Below are 14,283 nucleotides of genomic sequence, written 5' to 3'. Positions count from 1 at the left end.
AACTTCTTATCATAAGGTAATCAGTATGTTTGTTTAATAGGAATCACCTTTTTTCAGGGTAAAATTTGGTTGAACTGCGAAACCAGTTTTAGAGTTTTATGAACATTTATTAAAAAATTAGATAAAATCAATTTTTATTACAAATGGCTTCTTGAAGTTGTACAATCAATCAATCTCCTTTATCTTTAAGGAATTTTGATTAACTATTAGCCGCAGACAATTGCAACAAAGGCACTTTTTGATACACTTTTTTGTTAGGCTTCCAGTCGCAAATCTTATCACAAATGGCAGGGGATTCACCCTTCCTTATCAAGCCAACATATAAATTGCAAACATAATAAAACATATCTTAACCTAGTGCGACATAATCTGCTCCACCTTCTTGCGCAGATCGTTGCGACCGCTCTCACCGAGGGCGCGACAGAGGCGCACGAGGAAGTGCTTGGGATCGTGGCAGTCGTCCTCCTCGATGAGCTGCAGCAGCTGCAGGATCTGCGAGGCCAGGTTGCGCGGATGGCGCTCCTCGATGTTGTCCATGGCGCCCTCGCCGATCCCAGCCGATCGGCCCAGGCGGCGCCAGGAGCGGCCCAGTTCCTCGGAGATCTTCTTGAACACAGCCGCCCGCTTGCGATCCGTGAAGGCAGCCGGAGTGGTGTAGTTCTGGACGGAGGGCGTGGATGCAGCCGCCACAGGCACCGCTGCAAATGAGGGATGAGCCGCCTGGAGCGGAGCAATCCGCAGTTGCTGACGCAGCTCCTCGGCCAGCCGGAGTTCCTGGTACAGATTCACCGGCGGATGGCGGAAGTTCTCCGGCGGAGTGTAGCTATTGAGAGCCTCGATGAGGTTCGGTTGATTTCCGGACATCCGACGCAGCGGCTCCACATTGTCCTCGGCCAGCTCGTCTGCCCGCTCCAGGCAGTCGATCAGATCCTCCACGGAGCTAATGCAATCCAATCTTCGCTGGGAACCGATCTCATCGGCGAACATCTGCTTCAGGTACTCCACGTCGCCCGAACAGCCCTCGATGGCCATCTGCTTGAGGATGTCGTAGCTCCAGTGCGTGCCTCCCGTCATCGTGACTAATCTACCGGGTTTTCGGGCCAAAAGCGACGGTACTTGCGGCGATCCAAAGTTGCCAAACCAAGCCCAAAATTTTAGTTGTTTGCTTCAGTAGGACCGTATGGCCAAACATTGGCTTATCAGTGTAGTTATCGATCAACGCTGCTTATCGGCTGGTGCATTTACATTGTGACGTCATTAAATAAAGAGGGGAAAAGTAATAATATAAATAAATAAATAATAAATAATAAATAAATAAATAGTAGTAATAAAATGATAAATAAATAAATATTTATTTTTGTTTACTTATGATTACAAATACAAAAAACACATCTGTCCTTTTGGAATCTATAAAAGTTCAAATAAAGAGTTCATTTGTTGAAGTTTTATTATAAATTATAATTAACTTTAAAAAATATTTGTTAAATTCTTAATAAAATGCTCATTTACATGCACCACCTTCCCCTTCCCGAAGGTAATAAAATGATAAATAAATAAATATTTATTTTTGTTTACTTATGGTTACAAATAAAAAAAACATCTGTCCTTAAAGAGTTTATTTGTTGATGTTTTATTATAATTTATATTGAATTTTAAAAAAATATTTGTTAAATTCTTAATGAAATGCTCGTTTACATTCACCACCTTCCACTTCTCGTCACCCTGCACCCGGTTAGTGTGCCCGCACTTCGATAACCGATAGACCTGGGATGCCATCTCTCGTTCAATATATATTTATGTTTTTGTTGAAAAGCAACTTATACTAAATGTAAACGTGTGGACGAATGGAAATATCCATAAACGTGTTTGTTTTCCTGCTCTACACCCTGGTCGTGATCTACCTTCAGCACTTTGTCAACAAGTACACGGAGTTCGTGCGCAGCCTCTAGATGCTGGGTCTTCAGTCGTACGCCAGTTCCTCCTCGGATGGAGAATCGGAGCATGAGGATGACGCCGCCGGAGGAGCCTCTATTCCCATTCCCACCCACCTCCTACCCGTGGACAAGACGCACTCGCTCTCCACGGCCATCGCTGTGTGCGCCGCCCCTGTAGTGGTTCCCCTTGGAGCGGCGGCCGTGCCCCGAACTCTGGATCCCACGCTCAAGGAGGTCACCTACAATCCGCGCTACGAGGAGATGTACGCGCCGGTGAAGGGGCCGGAGCACCCGGATCTCACCATGCAGCAGCGGGCGCCGCGGAACACGCTGGCCGGCTACGTGGAGAAGGCCCACATCAACGCGTTTGAGTTTGAAAACCAGCGACGCACCTTCCACACCTACGGCTATGCGCTGGATCCCAGCGTGGACGAGCAGGCCGACGGCCAGTCGTATGTGGGTGACCTGCAGTCGGCCTACGATGATAATGGAAAGACGGTCTTCGAGGCGCCCAAGGCCAAGAAGCTGCGCAAGCAGGAGAAGAACGATCGGCCCGAGGACGTCGAGGGCTTCCTGGGGCCCTGGGGCAAGTTCGAGAACGAGGTGTCGGTGGCCAAGCCGAATGAGCAGGAGCGCGCCGAGCTGGACGAGCTGCTGTCCAAGCGGCACAAACGGGGGCGCATTCCCGAGGACAAGCCGCTCGAAGAGAAGTCCACGCTGCACAGTGAGTAGGATAACCATCGAATATATGCCTTATATTACCTTTATTCCTTATCCCCCACAGTCAAGGATGCCTACGACTACCAGGGCCGCTCGTATCTGCACGCTCCGCATGATCTGGGCGTGAATCTGCGCTCCAATGCACCGCCGCCCAAGTGCTTCCTGCCCAAGGCGCACATACACACCTGGTCGGGCCACAACAAGGGCATCTCCTCGATTCGCTGGTTCCCCAAGACCGCCCATCTGCTGCTCTCCGGCTCGATGGACTGCCGCGTGAAGCTGTGGGAGGTCTACGGCGAGCGACGATGCATTCGCACCTTCTCCGGCCATCGGCAGGCCATCAAGGACATTGCGTGGAACAACAGGGGCACCAACTTCTTGTCCGCCTCCTACGATCGCTACATTAAGCTGTGGGATGCCGAAACGGGCGATGTGGTCTCCCGATTCACCACACGCAAAATGCCATTCTGCGTCAAGTTCCATCCGGATAACAGCAAGCAGCATTTGTTTGTGGCCGGCACCTCCGACAAGAAGATCATTTGCGTAAGTAACCTATTAGAATATGAATGAATTAATTTTGAGTTTAATAGAATTGAAGAAGAGAGGGCCATACTTTTGTGATTAAATCTGCCTAAATTTTATTTACTAAGCAGTTAACATTGATTTGTTAAACATTTTCCACTTTTGTTCTCAAAAGAAAGCACAAAAAAAAACTGGCAAATTCAAAAAATTCATAAAAATTATTCATTCATTCATTCAATTCGAAATGAATAAGAAAAACATTCAATTTACTTCACATAGAATTGAATTAAACAAATCAGAAATTTCAAAAATTAAATGATTCTCGCAGGGCTCTAATACGAATTTATGGCATTTTGAATACTAATTGTAATTTCTATCAAATCCACAGTGGGACACTCGCAGTGGAGACATTGTGCAGGAATACGACCGGCACTTGGGCTCGGTTAGCACCATCACCTTCGTGGACGACAACCGTCGCTTTGTGACCACCTCGGACGACAAATCGATGCGCATTTGGGAGTGGGACATACCCGTGGACATGAAGTACATTGCCGATCCGACTATGCATTCCATGCCGGCCGTCACATTGGCGCCGAATGGCAAGTGGATGGCCTGTCAGTCGCTGGACAACAAGATCGTCATCTTCTCGGCCCTCAACCGCTTCAAGATGAACCGCAAGAAGACCTTCACGGGGCACATGGTCTCCGGCTACGCCTGCCAACTGGACTTTTCGCCGGATATGAGCTACCTGGTGTCGGGCGACGGCGACGGCAAGTGCTACATTTGGGACTGGAAGACGACGAAGATGTACAAGAAGTGGCAGGCGCACGACGGCGTCTGCATCAGCGCCCTCTGGCATCCGCACGAGGCCAGCAAGGTGGCCACCGCCGGCTGGGATGGACAGATCAAATACTGGGACTAAATGCCCGCTCAATGTAACCTAGTTAGATGTAAGCCAAAAGCCGATGTGTAAATTGATTGATTATATTGCATACCAATTATGTTCAAACGAAGAAGTTGTTCCACCTTTGGGTTAGATATTTATATTTTTTTATCTATTACTAGTTCCCTAAGTTATTTATTCCTTGACGAGCCCCTTTTATTGCGACATGTAGCCTCTATTTACCTGCTGTTGTGATAAGAGTGCGCCTGCGCAGTGCATGTGAAAATGCAAACAACTCGACGGATGGTCCGCCCACCACCCAATCACCCAGCCACCCCCACAGTCAAGCCAAAACATATGCGAGTGCTGGCCAAAATCGATATTTTCCACGAAAGACGCACAAACGTCGAGCGGATAGTAAAAAGGCCCTTTAAAAATTGGGAAAAGGTTGTAATACAAAGATTTCCACCGCGGAGAGGAGATGCAGTGAAGGCCGAGCGAAAGGCGGACCCCAAACATCAGCCAGTGAATCCCCAGAATCCTGCCAGCGGCCATGGCCAAGCCCCATTCGGATGCGGATGCCTCTGGCCTGGGCTACGCCTACCAGCTGCCGTCCGGCGGCCTCCTGCTGCGCCTCAAGTCGTCCCTCTCGCAGTTCAGCGATCTGTTCAGCGACTTCAGCAGATACATCTCGCCCGCCTATCACCACGACCGCTGCGAGCGGTCCGTCCACATGCGTCTCTACTCGATGCACAAGCGCGAGTTCGTCATGGTAAGGCAACCAGTAATATCAAAAATGCTTAAATTGGCCAACAAGTAAAATTTTTTAAATCTACCCAAAAGTGATGGTGATCGCTAGACATCGGATTTTAGGTGAAATATTTTTTTAAATATTATTTAAAGCCACATTTTATGGGTTAAAAATTGTTTACAAAAACCTCAATTAAATATTGCCTAAATCTAATTATAACTTAATAAATAAAATTTGTAACCAATCAAATGTGGCTTTAAATCGTATTTAAAAAAAAAACGATCGCCTATGTTACAAGCTTTCTAAAACAGTCATCCTTCCAGTTGGGGCACTTCAAAAAAATAATTAGGAGGAAAAAATCCATATAGCTTGAATATTAATTTGTCTCCATTTATTTGACAGTAGTATTTTTTATAAATGTATATAATAATAGTACTGCATTTTAGGAGTACTTTTGAATTAAAAATTGTGTAGCTTGCTTTTAGTCATTACTATAAATATAAAGTTCAACATTAAAATTAAAATTTTTTTGTAATATTTGTTCCTTATAATATTTTTATTATTATTTACTTTTTTTCTATTATTTATTGCCTTTTCAAAATACTCAAAATCAGGTCTTCCTGGGCTTCTTCACCTGCTTCGGCCTGGGCATCGTCATCGGGCTGACGGGACCGCCCATCACCAGCACCTCCTCGCTGACCGCCCAGCAGATCCTGGCGAACACCTCGCTGGCCCACAGCCCAACGGTCCTGGGGACAGGACCCTTCGCCATGAAGTCGCCGCTGACCACCACCTACTCGCAGCAATTGTGGCTCATCGCCAAGCTTGTGACGGACAACAACGATGGTGGGTATTGCAGGAATAACATATACATATAAGTGATTAATATTGATACTAATTTAAATTTAAGATTTTTTAAATATTGTAAATATCAATGATTTTATATAATTTTTATTTCAAAACCCTTTTGATAAATACTATTAATTTTAAAAATAATATTATATAGACGAGCGCTACGACAAGAGTTTCCAGGTCAGCGTCTCCATCGATGGCATCAACGAGCAGCATAAACCGCAAAGTGTCCTTGGTTCCGGAGTGGCTCACAACAGGACACGGCACTTGATCTGCGTGCGGAACGACTGCGAGGAGTTCACGGTGATGCATCTGGGATTCCTGGACTATGCCCACTATATCATCACAGTGCGCTTCTACGGACTGGAGTCCTTCCACCAGAAGTATAATATACGCAGCATTACGTTCTACGTGAGTGGCTTCAATATTTATTTATAATCCTTAGTAAGGGTTTCCAACTTTCCACTTTAGTTCAAGACTTACAGTCCGGAATTCACGCAGATTGAGATATGGTTTAGGTGTATCTTTCTACTCTTCACCTTCATTGTTATAGTAAGTAGCTTAACTATATTTAATACATATTAAACTATATATTATTTTACTTAATTCTATTATTAAGGCCTAGTACCCACTTCAATCAAAAAGCCTACGAAATGAAAATCTCCATAAAACATTTTGATCATGGAATTTTTCGCCTGTCATTTTTGTATAGAAATTTTCATTTCGTCGCCTTTTTGATTGAAGTGAGTACTAAGCTTTAAGAAAGAACAAATAATTTAAATGTATCAAGCAAAAAGTTATACTTTTTTAAATATTTCAAGCCATTTAACAAATTTATTGTTCTACTTAAACTTTACAAATTTATATTATTTTTAAATATTTTACCATTTTTAAATTTAGCCTTTTTCTAATTGTTGATAATAAATTATAGAATAAATAATTAAATTTCTAGAAAATTTACACTATTATTTAACACATTTAAATTATTTATTGTTCCATTTATAATTTATCGTTCAATTGATAATACTAAATAGTTAATACTTTGACTAAACGTAATATTTTATTATTTCCAGTGCTGGTACGCCCACACCTTGCGAAAATATCCGATCTACGACTGGTCCATTGAGCAGCGATGGCTGTCGGTGCTTCTACCCCTGCTCCTGCTGTACGATAGTAAGTCCTGGCCTGCAATTAAATCTATAGCTTGAGTTGTTCACCAGGGATTTCCCCTCCACAGATCCCTTCTTCCCGATGATATTTCTGATGAACTCCTGGCTGCCGGGCATGCTGGACGCCATTCTCCAGGCCACCTTCCTGTGTGCCCTCCTAATGTTTTGGCTCTGCATTTACCACGGGCTGAGGCAAAACGAGCGGAGCTTCGTACGCTTTTACCTGGTCAAGGTGATCGTTGTCCTGCCCATCTGGCTGTGCGCCATCGTCCTGGCCACCTGGGAGAAGTGCAACGAGCTGAGGGATCCCACTTACAGTCATTTCGTGGACACAAAGAACTACAATGTGGGTATATAAAAGTTTATAGAGCTACTCGAATTTCAAAATCTAAACCATTCGCAGGGCTTCAAGATGTTCTTCTACATTGCGTGCTGCATGTATGTGCTGTATTTGGTGCTGTTGCTTTTAAGAGCTTACACCGAGCTGCGTTCCATGCCCTATTTTGGTGAGATATACCACAATAATCCACTTAATATCAGTTATAATGCTGGATTACTTTCGGTAGATATGCGCCTGAAGTTTCTCACGCTGCTCATGCTGTTCGTCTTGTCCATATCCATCACGGTGACCACCTGTCGCTTTGGCTTCGGCATCCTCGAGGACAACTTTGTGGCCTCACTGAACACCACCTACCGCAGTTCGGCGCAGTTCATGTGCTTCTACGGGCTGCTAAACTTCTACCTGTACACCATGGCGTATGTGTATTCGCCGGATGGTCGCTTTGCCCAGGCGGAACTGGCCGTTACTAAGGATAATCCAGCCATCTCCATGATCGACGACTCCGACGAGGACGTGGTCTACGGCTCCGATGAGGAGTCGCGACGCCCCCTCACCGCTGTGGGCGGAGGTGCCGGAAAGAACGACTACGACAGCGATTGATTGGATGCCGAAGATCCGCGGGAGTCTTGATTCCAAAATGTTCCATAGCGCAAGCGAGGGTTATAGTGCTAAATAAGTGTACAAAATATTCTCTAACATTATGCATTAACTAAACGAATTTCCGAAATTAATCTCTGTTCGGGTAAAGTGGAAAATATAAAAATTAACAAATATTTTTAGTAATTTAAGTTTACGAATAAATAAACTTGTCAGTGAGTGTTGAAAATTTGTGTTCAGATCTTTGTTTCAAATTTAGTTTAAAGTGAATTAATATAGCTGACTAAAAGCGATTCCATTCAAAGCAGAACAATCTTTTTTCCAAGAGGTTGCCTTCCGATTATTTTACTAGATTGTTTATTAGATAATTAACACATTTCGCCAGATGATTTCAATTGAAAAGCAAGGCATGAAACCCTCTAGATGGCCTGGTTGATGCCCAATTTCGTCTTGGTCAGGAGACCATCGTCACCCATTTCCGCATTGTAGCCAGGACGGTACTTCATGCCGGGAGCCTGTGGGCCAAAGAAGCAAGATAAATATGTAAGAGAAATGTACGAAAAGTACGATAAGCCGCTCGCCACTCACATTGTACCAAACATCACGCCAGACTTTGCTGTCGTCGGCGCTGCGCAGCAGCTCCGGAACGTCAAAACGCGGCACATTGAAGTAGTTCATCAGGTCGGGCTTCTCGTGGCAGTACTTGATGCGGGCCTCGCACCACTCGGCCTCCAGCGGGAAGCGCCAGTCGAGCATCTTCTTGTTGTGCGAGTCCGCCTCGAACTGGTTGAAGTCGATGCGCTCGATATCCTCGACCACCACCTCGGTCTCGCCGCCGGCTGTCCAGTCGTAGATGAGCAGCTCGGCGTGGGTGGAGATGTCCTTGAGGTACTGCTGCTTGTACAGCTGCTCCACATCGTTCAGGTACGCATCGCTGAACACCTTCGACTGCACCTCGTAGTCCACGTTGCGGGCCTTGATCTGCCTCTTGACCGTCTCGACCGGCTGATCCAGATAGATGACCAAATGCGGCTTCAGCAGCTCACCGATGGTGTTCTGGCGCAGCTCGTTGTACACGGAACGGGCGCCGCGGGACAGATAGCCCTGCCGGAACATGGCCTCCATGAAGACAAAGTCCGAGTAGGGACTGCGCTCGAGAACGACGCCCTGGCCGGTGCTGAAGATGTGCTGCAGGGCATCGATGTACTGCGAGTAGCGCAGCATGTACATGCGGATCTGGAACTGGGCGGCCAGATCGTGGCTGGGATCCTGGCAGAAGTTGCGCACATCGTAGCTGCGGCAGCTGGGCGGCAGCTGGGGATCCAGCTTACGCATGTCATAGCCGTACGAATTGATGTAGATCAGGTCCAGGTCGACGGCCGGATAGTACTGCATGTCCAGCTCCTCGGCCAGCTCCTTGGCGAACTTGGACTTGCCGGCGGCAATGGGTCCCTCCACGCAGATCACCTTGGAGTTCTCGTCGAAGCGCTTGGAGGTCTTGTCGAAGAACGCATTGACCACGCTGTACTTCTTCGTCTTGTACGGATAGGGGGCCGCCTTGGGCACCCGGGGACCACCGCGCATCGTCTTGCCGGAGATGCTGCATCGCTGCTGGAAGGCGGCGGGCAGGGCGTTCGCCTGCGCCTGGAGAAGTTTGGGCGACTGGGCGCCGCGGCTGACGAGCCGCACCAGGCCAACGCGGAATACGGCGGTCATTCTGTGAAGGAAGGGTAAGCAATATCAGTAAATTAAATCCAAGATAATAATAAATAATTCTGGCTCTCTGGCAGTTTGCCGTTTGGTTACATCACAGGAGCTGCCCAGGTTGTGCGCCTATTTCTGGCCAAAAATCGGAGGTTCGTGGATGTCTTTGGACTCTCCTGCTGGCCACCAGTCAGGTGCTCCTTTGTGTTACCTAGTTTTAGGGTTTAATCGCTCGATCAGGCGGCAATAACTCACTTTTCAAGCTAAAAATCGGAAGTCTACCCAAAAACAAATTCCGGGCAGTGTTACCAGAGGGCGAAATGAGTTTTAACCCAAATACACTCGACCAAACACTAAGGCCCATTTTCTCGTCCGTTTGTTAAATTTAAAGTGGGGTTAAAACCTTGAAATCGTATGGGAAATCAGAGTTTTAACCCTACTTTAAATTTAAAAGGCGGACGAGAAAACGGCCCTAAAAACTCTGTTTTTCCCCTACATTTCAAAGGGGGTTTAATTTTAAAGTGATTTAATTAATAAATAAAAATTGTAATCAGGTGTGTTAAAAAATCACTACTTTCTTTTTTTGGAAGTGCTTTGTTATGGTTTGCTCTTATATAGTGACAATTTGCCAATTTAGTTTTATTCAATACTAAGATAATGTGGTATTTTGATTTGCAAATAACTGGATATTTGTAATATTCCAGAACAAAGAAAAGTTTTTTTATTTTCTAAATTTTTTAAATATCATTGAACGATTGCACAACACTGGCACCAAGGTTGCCACCTGCTGTCACTATTCAACACAACTCAATTTATTTGAAATATTTTTTAATCGACTCCAGTTACAGGAAACAAACAATATAAGCTCCAACTGCTGCTGACACATGTTAATATTTTTTTGTAAACTTTTCCATATTTACACCCGGTCGAAGCACTTGGTCCACTTTCCAGCGGTCTGGCAACCCTGACGACAACCTCACTGCATTTTGGGCTCCAACGTTCTAACGATGAACTAACGAAAATATCAATCAAAATTCAAAGCGACTGGCTCCAGGAACAGATAGACAAATACCCAGACTTGTGACGAAGAGGATCGGGTGAGTCCGGGCGATATAGCCATGTATTTAGCGGGTGTTCCACCCCTTTTGGTTACGCAACTGAGAACTAATAGAATTTTCCTCGTGACACAGATTTGGTTTACTGAACAATCCGCAGCAGAAATGGGCAATACAGCGATAACCCGGGTGCAAATGGAGGCCACCAAAAGTGTGCCGGCGGACCATGCCAAGTACATGAGCGCTGGCGGCTCCCCGCCACCGGAATGTCCCATGCACCAGAAGCAAGGCGATGCGAAATCCGCCTCCGCCGTGCCCCCACATCCCAAGATGCAGGCCGCATCCGAGTGCCCGGTGCAGCACGACAACAGCGACGTGAATCCGCTGAACATGATGCCGCCGGCCAACCAACAGCCTGCGGCGGACCAGCCCTTCCCACTGCCCACCGACCGCCAGACCTCGACCATTCCCAAGGTCACCGAGGATGGCACCGTCCAGTTCTGGCAGTACCCCAGCCAACAGATGTTCTGGAACGCCATGCTGCGCAAGGGCTGGCGCTGGAAGACCGAGGACGTCTCGCAGAAGGACATGGGCGACATCATACGCATCCACAACGCCAACAACGAGCAGGCCTGGCAGGAGGTGCTCAAGTGGGAGGCGCTGCACGCCAAGGAGTGCGGCAATCCGCGCCTCAAGAGCTTCGGCGGCAAGGCCAAGGACTTCAGTCCACGTGCCCGTTTCCGCAGCTGGCTGGGGTGAGTGAATCGCCTTTGTACCTCCATAAGCGAGAATTGTGTGGGGTTAAGCAGGCCATCCACAGTCGAATTTGTTTGGCGAACATGTTCGTGTGTTCAACGTTGGTGGTAGTGTTCGCGTTTATATTTCATATAAATTTGTTCGACGTTTTGTGTGACAAAGATAGAAACGTTTCTATCTTGCCTGTGTTCGCAAAAATGTTCGTCGAGCAAATTCGACTGTGGATGGCTGCATTATCCTAGATTAACCATGATATAATGGCTCATACTCTTATTTATTTCATGATAATACATATTATTTCATTTTAGATATAAAGTTAATGGCATGAATGGATTCTATGAATTATTTTGAATTTTTTGTTTTATATGAAGGAATTTTGAGTTTAATAGAATTGAATGAATGAATGGCATAAATTCCGAAATAATTCAAACGACAATTTCTTTTGAAGAAAAAAGGGCCATCATTTTGTGATTAAATCTGCCTGAATTTTATTTTCTAAGCAGTTAACATTGATTTGTTAAAAATTGTCCACTTTTTGTTCTCAAAAGAAAGCACAAAAAAAATCTGGCAAATTAATAAAATGCATAAAAATTATTCATTCAATTCGAAATGAATTAGAAAAAAACATTCAATTTATTTCGCATAGAATTGAATTAAACAAATCAGAAATATCATGGCATACTATGATAAAACAAAAATTGAATGATGCACGCAGGGCTCTAATGGCAGTTTCATAATACTCACACTACACATACTTTTCATGGCACCTTTCCTATGAAAGATTCTACCTGAAACATCCTATTTACATTCCCAACTTCATTCCAGTTACGAGCTGCCCTTCGATAGGCATGACTGGATCGTCGACCGTTGCGGCAAGGATGTGCGCTACGTCATCGATTACTACGACGGCGGACTGGTGGACAAGGACTACCGCTTCGCCCTGTTGGATGTGCGTCCCGCCATGGACTCTGTGGACAACGTTTGGGACCGCATGCGAGTGGCCTACATGCGCTGGAAGTACGAGCTGTCCGAGAAGTTTGGCGGTCGAGAGGGCGGCAAAGTGACCGCTGGTAGTGACTAGGTGGAATACATAGGTAGATGACCGGTATCTGTACAAAATCGGCTTAAGTTATCGAATGCGACTGGAGTTGTAGTTAAAATGCGTTTAAACTGTGTGGGGCAGTCCCTCCCTATTTCCTTAAATAAACTTTGAGTTCTGACTTCTGAGCACAGAAAAGCCAAAGTTGTTTCTTACAGATTACAAATGGGGACACTTCCTGAAGTTTATATTATTTATTTTGAAAATTGGTTATCTGGTAGTCACTTCATTGTATGACCCATGTTCATAAACCAATTTAAGCAATAACTATAAAATGTTAGTTCCAGTAAATTTATTTGTTTGTAAAGTTAACTTTATTATGGTTTTCACAGAATCTATATCTATATATGTCTGTTAAAATAACCGTATTTGTCGTGTTTATCGCACAGCTGAAGATATTATTTTTCTTGTTTTAAATGCCTCACGAGCATTGTCTAAGTGCTTGCATCTAGAAATGCATTCATCACATGGCGCATTTGTAAGCCAAAGGACCTCTTCAGCATACTCATAAATATACAGATATTTCTGAGACGCAGATAAAATTCTAAGCAATAGGCGAGGCTCGCTCTGAAGGTCTTCAAGTTTCGCCCCCAAATCAGCTTCGATGGAGCTTTTTAAATCATCAGCTTCATTAGGGAAAGTACTGGAAAATATAAATATGTAAGTCTTTCGAGTAATATTATAGTTCGCAACTTACTTTTCTTTTTCACACATGGTTGCCAATTTATGTAGAATTAGTTGTGCCAGAAGACGTGTTTGACCACTTGCTTTCTTTGTCAATGGATGCAGCAAGTTAAAAATCTCCACCAATTTTTTATTGTCTTTAATTGTGTCAAAATGTTTTAATACGTAAATGTGAGTAACGGAGAGGAGCGATTCCTGTTGGGTTGCTTTAAAAGATGGTAATTTTTTCAGTTGGTCTAATAACAGATCGATGTTTGGCATCATTTGTGCCACCAAGACCTCGTACATGATGTTTATCCCTAGTAGATCGTTCGGGCAAAATAAAGCCTCCCACAACTTATCTGACCACATCAAATCAATGATTATCATACTCAATGTGATCAAAGCATTGGCAATACGAATTTTTTTTCTGTGCACTTTGGAGTTTTCATTGTAACGCTCAATCGAAAGCTTATGGTTTAGGCTTAGCAGGTCATCAAATACGTTATTTTCATGTTGAAATAAATGTCGACATTCGAAAACCCCTTCTAAGATGTATTTCCGAGCTCTAGCACTACTATACATAACTTTGCAATTTTTTAATAAAAAAGCCGCCTCAATTCTGGGGGGAGAGTATATAAATATAAATATTCCTACACTGGTATTAAAAAAATTAAAAAAGGCAACTCACCGTGCTTCTCCTGTTAACGGTTCTCCTTCTAGAATCATTCTTAGGTAGAACGGTTTCGACACTCTTACATGTTTAGCCATGTTTAAGAAATTTCTTTTAAACAAATTTGTTATGATTTGTTCACACTCCTCCTCCGACAGATTTGCAGAAGCGTATTCTAAGATGGATTGTCTGAAAACCAGATAAATTACACTAAATTACATTTTTTAGAGTCATTCGCTTACATTTCCAGGCTATTATCTCTTAAACGGTCTATCAGAGCAGGCAAAACGTTTTCGTCTTTTATTTTTTTTTTATGGCTTCTTAATGTTTTAATCAAAAACTCAGACGTGACACCATTATCCAATAGTTCTAAGGGTTTCAATTGTAGCTCTTCTAACTGGCTCCAGGTCTTTATTTTTCTCCTGACAAAGAGGTTCACACAACGCGCTTTAAGGAAGGACTCTTCCTCGCTTGTTTGGCAACCCAGTTTGTCAATTAAGTGCAGTTGCATCTCCTCGAGACTCGAACACTCAAGAAGCATCGACGTGTCCACATTATAAACTTT

The 14,283-nt window shown here is 44.5% G+C and overlaps 6 protein-coding genes across 7 annotated transcripts; 4 read left to right on the top strand and 2 right to left on the bottom strand.

Annotated features, from left to right (window-relative positions):
- Positions 1-94: 94 nt before the first annotated feature.
- Positions 95-1,204, bottom strand: Fadd (fas-associated death domain protein). Its single transcript, XM_017152078.3, has one exon. It carries the CDS (start codon positions 1,072-1,074, stop codon positions 355-357), a length of 720 nt encoding a protein of 239 aa, XP_017007567.2. The 5' UTR covers positions 1,075-1,204; the 3' UTR covers positions 95-354.
- Positions 1,205-1,844: 640 nt separating this feature from the next.
- Positions 1,845-1,949, top strand: LOC108064513 (uncharacterized). Its single transcript, XM_017152079.2, has one exon. It carries the CDS (start codon positions 1,845-1,847, stop codon positions 1,947-1,949), a length of 105 nt encoding a protein of 34 aa, XP_017007568.1.
- On the top strand, positions 1,950-4,199 carry LOC108064510 (pre-mRNA-processing factor 17). Its single transcript, XM_017152075.3, has 3 exons — positions 1,950-2,658; positions 2,719-3,197; positions 3,565-4,199. Exons 1-3 carry the CDS (start codon positions 1,950-1,952, stop codon positions 4,096-4,098), a joined length of 1,722 nt encoding a protein of 573 aa, XP_017007564.2. The 3' UTR covers positions 4,099-4,199.
- Positions 4,200-4,528: 329 nt separating this feature from the next.
- Positions 4,529-7,771, top strand: LOC108064511 (transmembrane protein 181). The gene is made up of 8 exons (XM_017152076.3): positions 4,529-4,831; positions 5,425-5,656; positions 5,817-6,073; positions 6,134-6,214; positions 6,736-6,835; positions 6,900-7,177; positions 7,235-7,337; positions 7,398-7,771. Exons 1-8 carry the CDS (start codon positions 4,613-4,615, stop codon positions 7,769-7,771), a joined length of 1,644 nt encoding a protein of 547 aa, XP_017007565.2. The 5' UTR covers positions 4,529-4,612.
- Positions 7,772-8,108: 337 nt separating this feature from the next.
- Positions 8,109-9,829, bottom strand: ND-42 (NADH dehydrogenase (ubiquinone) subunit ND-42). 2 transcript variants are annotated; one of them, XM_017152178.3, is made up of 3 exons: positions 9,728-9,829; positions 8,357-9,485; positions 8,109-8,283 (listed from the first exon to the last, which is right to left on the bottom strand). In XM_017152178.3, exons 2-3 carry the CDS (start codon positions 9,482-9,484, stop codon positions 8,188-8,190), a joined length of 1,224 nt encoding a protein of 407 aa, XP_017007667.2. In that variant the 5' UTR covers position 9,485; positions 9,728-9,829; the 3' UTR covers positions 8,109-8,187. The 2 variants fall into 2 exon arrangements, with proteins under 2 accessions (XP_017007667.2, XP_070073306.1); XM_070217205.1 differs by lacking the exon at positions 9,728-9,829 and adding an exon at positions 9,575-9,593.
- Positions 9,830-10,308: 479 nt separating this feature from the next.
- Positions 10,309-12,520, top strand: Cchl (Cytochrome c heme lyase). Its single transcript, XM_017152176.3, has 3 exons — positions 10,309-10,569; positions 10,663-11,282; positions 12,109-12,520. The coding sequence occupies exons 2-3, from the start codon at positions 10,693-10,695 to the stop codon at positions 12,362-12,364; spliced, it is 846 nt and encodes a 281-aa protein (XP_017007665.2). The 5' UTR covers positions 10,309-10,569; positions 10,663-10,692; the 3' UTR covers positions 12,365-12,520.
- Positions 12,521-14,283: the final 1,763 nt, after the last annotated feature.

This window comes from Drosophila takahashii, chromosome 3R (genome assembly GCF_030179915.1).
Source record: "Drosophila takahashii strain IR98-3 E-12201 chromosome 3R, DtakHiC1v2, whole genome shotgun sequence".
Taxonomy (NCBI): domain Eukaryota; kingdom Metazoa; phylum Arthropoda; class Insecta; order Diptera; family Drosophilidae; genus Drosophila; species Drosophila takahashii.
The sequence above is the reverse complement of the archived record's forward strand: the minus strand, read 5'-3'. Positions and strand labels throughout refer to the sequence as shown.

Coding starts and splice junctions, on each gene's coding strand:
- Fadd (XM_017152078.3), bottom strand. CDS start 1,074: ATGACGGGAGGCACGCACTGGAGCTACGACATCCTCAAGCAGATGGCC.
- LOC108064513 (XM_017152079.2), top strand. CDS start 1,845: ATGGAAATATCCATAAACGTGTTTGTTTTCCTGCTCTACACCCTGGTC.
- LOC108064510 (XM_017152075.3), top strand. CDS start 1,950: ATGCTGGGTCTTCAGTCGTACGCCAGTTCCTCCTCGGATGGAGAATCG. Junction 2,659..2,718: donor AGAGAAGTCCACGCTGCACA/GTGAGTAGGATA, acceptor TATCCCCCACAG/TCAAGGATGCCTACGACTAC. Junction 3,198..3,564: donor CCGACAAGAAGATCATTTGC/GTAAGTAACCTA, acceptor TCAAATCCACAG/TGGGACACTCGCAGTGGAGA.
- LOC108064511 (XM_017152076.3), top strand. CDS start 4,613: ATGGCCAAGCCCCATTCGGATGCGGATGCCTCTGGCCTGGGCTACGCC. Junction 6,215..6,735: donor TCTTCACCTTCATTGTTATA/GTAAGTAGCTTA, acceptor TATTATTTCCAG/TGCTGGTACGCCCACACCTT. Junction 7,178..7,234: donor TGGACACAAAGAACTACAAT/GTGGGTATATAA, acceptor AACCATTCGCAG/GGCTTCAAGATGTTCTTCTA.
- ND-42 (XM_017152178.3), bottom strand. CDS start 9,484: ATGACCGCCGTATTCCGCGTTGGCCTGGTGCGGCTCGTCAGCCGCGGC. Junction 8,284..8,356: donor GGCGTGATGTTTGGTACAAT/GTGAGTGGCGAG, acceptor TTTGGCCCACAG/GCTCCCGGCATGAAGTACCG.
- Cchl (XM_017152176.3), top strand. CDS start 10,693: ATGGGCAATACAGCGATAACCCGGGTGCAAATGGAGGCCACCAAAAGT. Junction 11,283..12,108: donor CGTTTCCGCAGCTGGCTGGG/GTGAGTGAATCG, acceptor ACTTCATTCCAG/TTACGAGCTGCCCTTCGATA.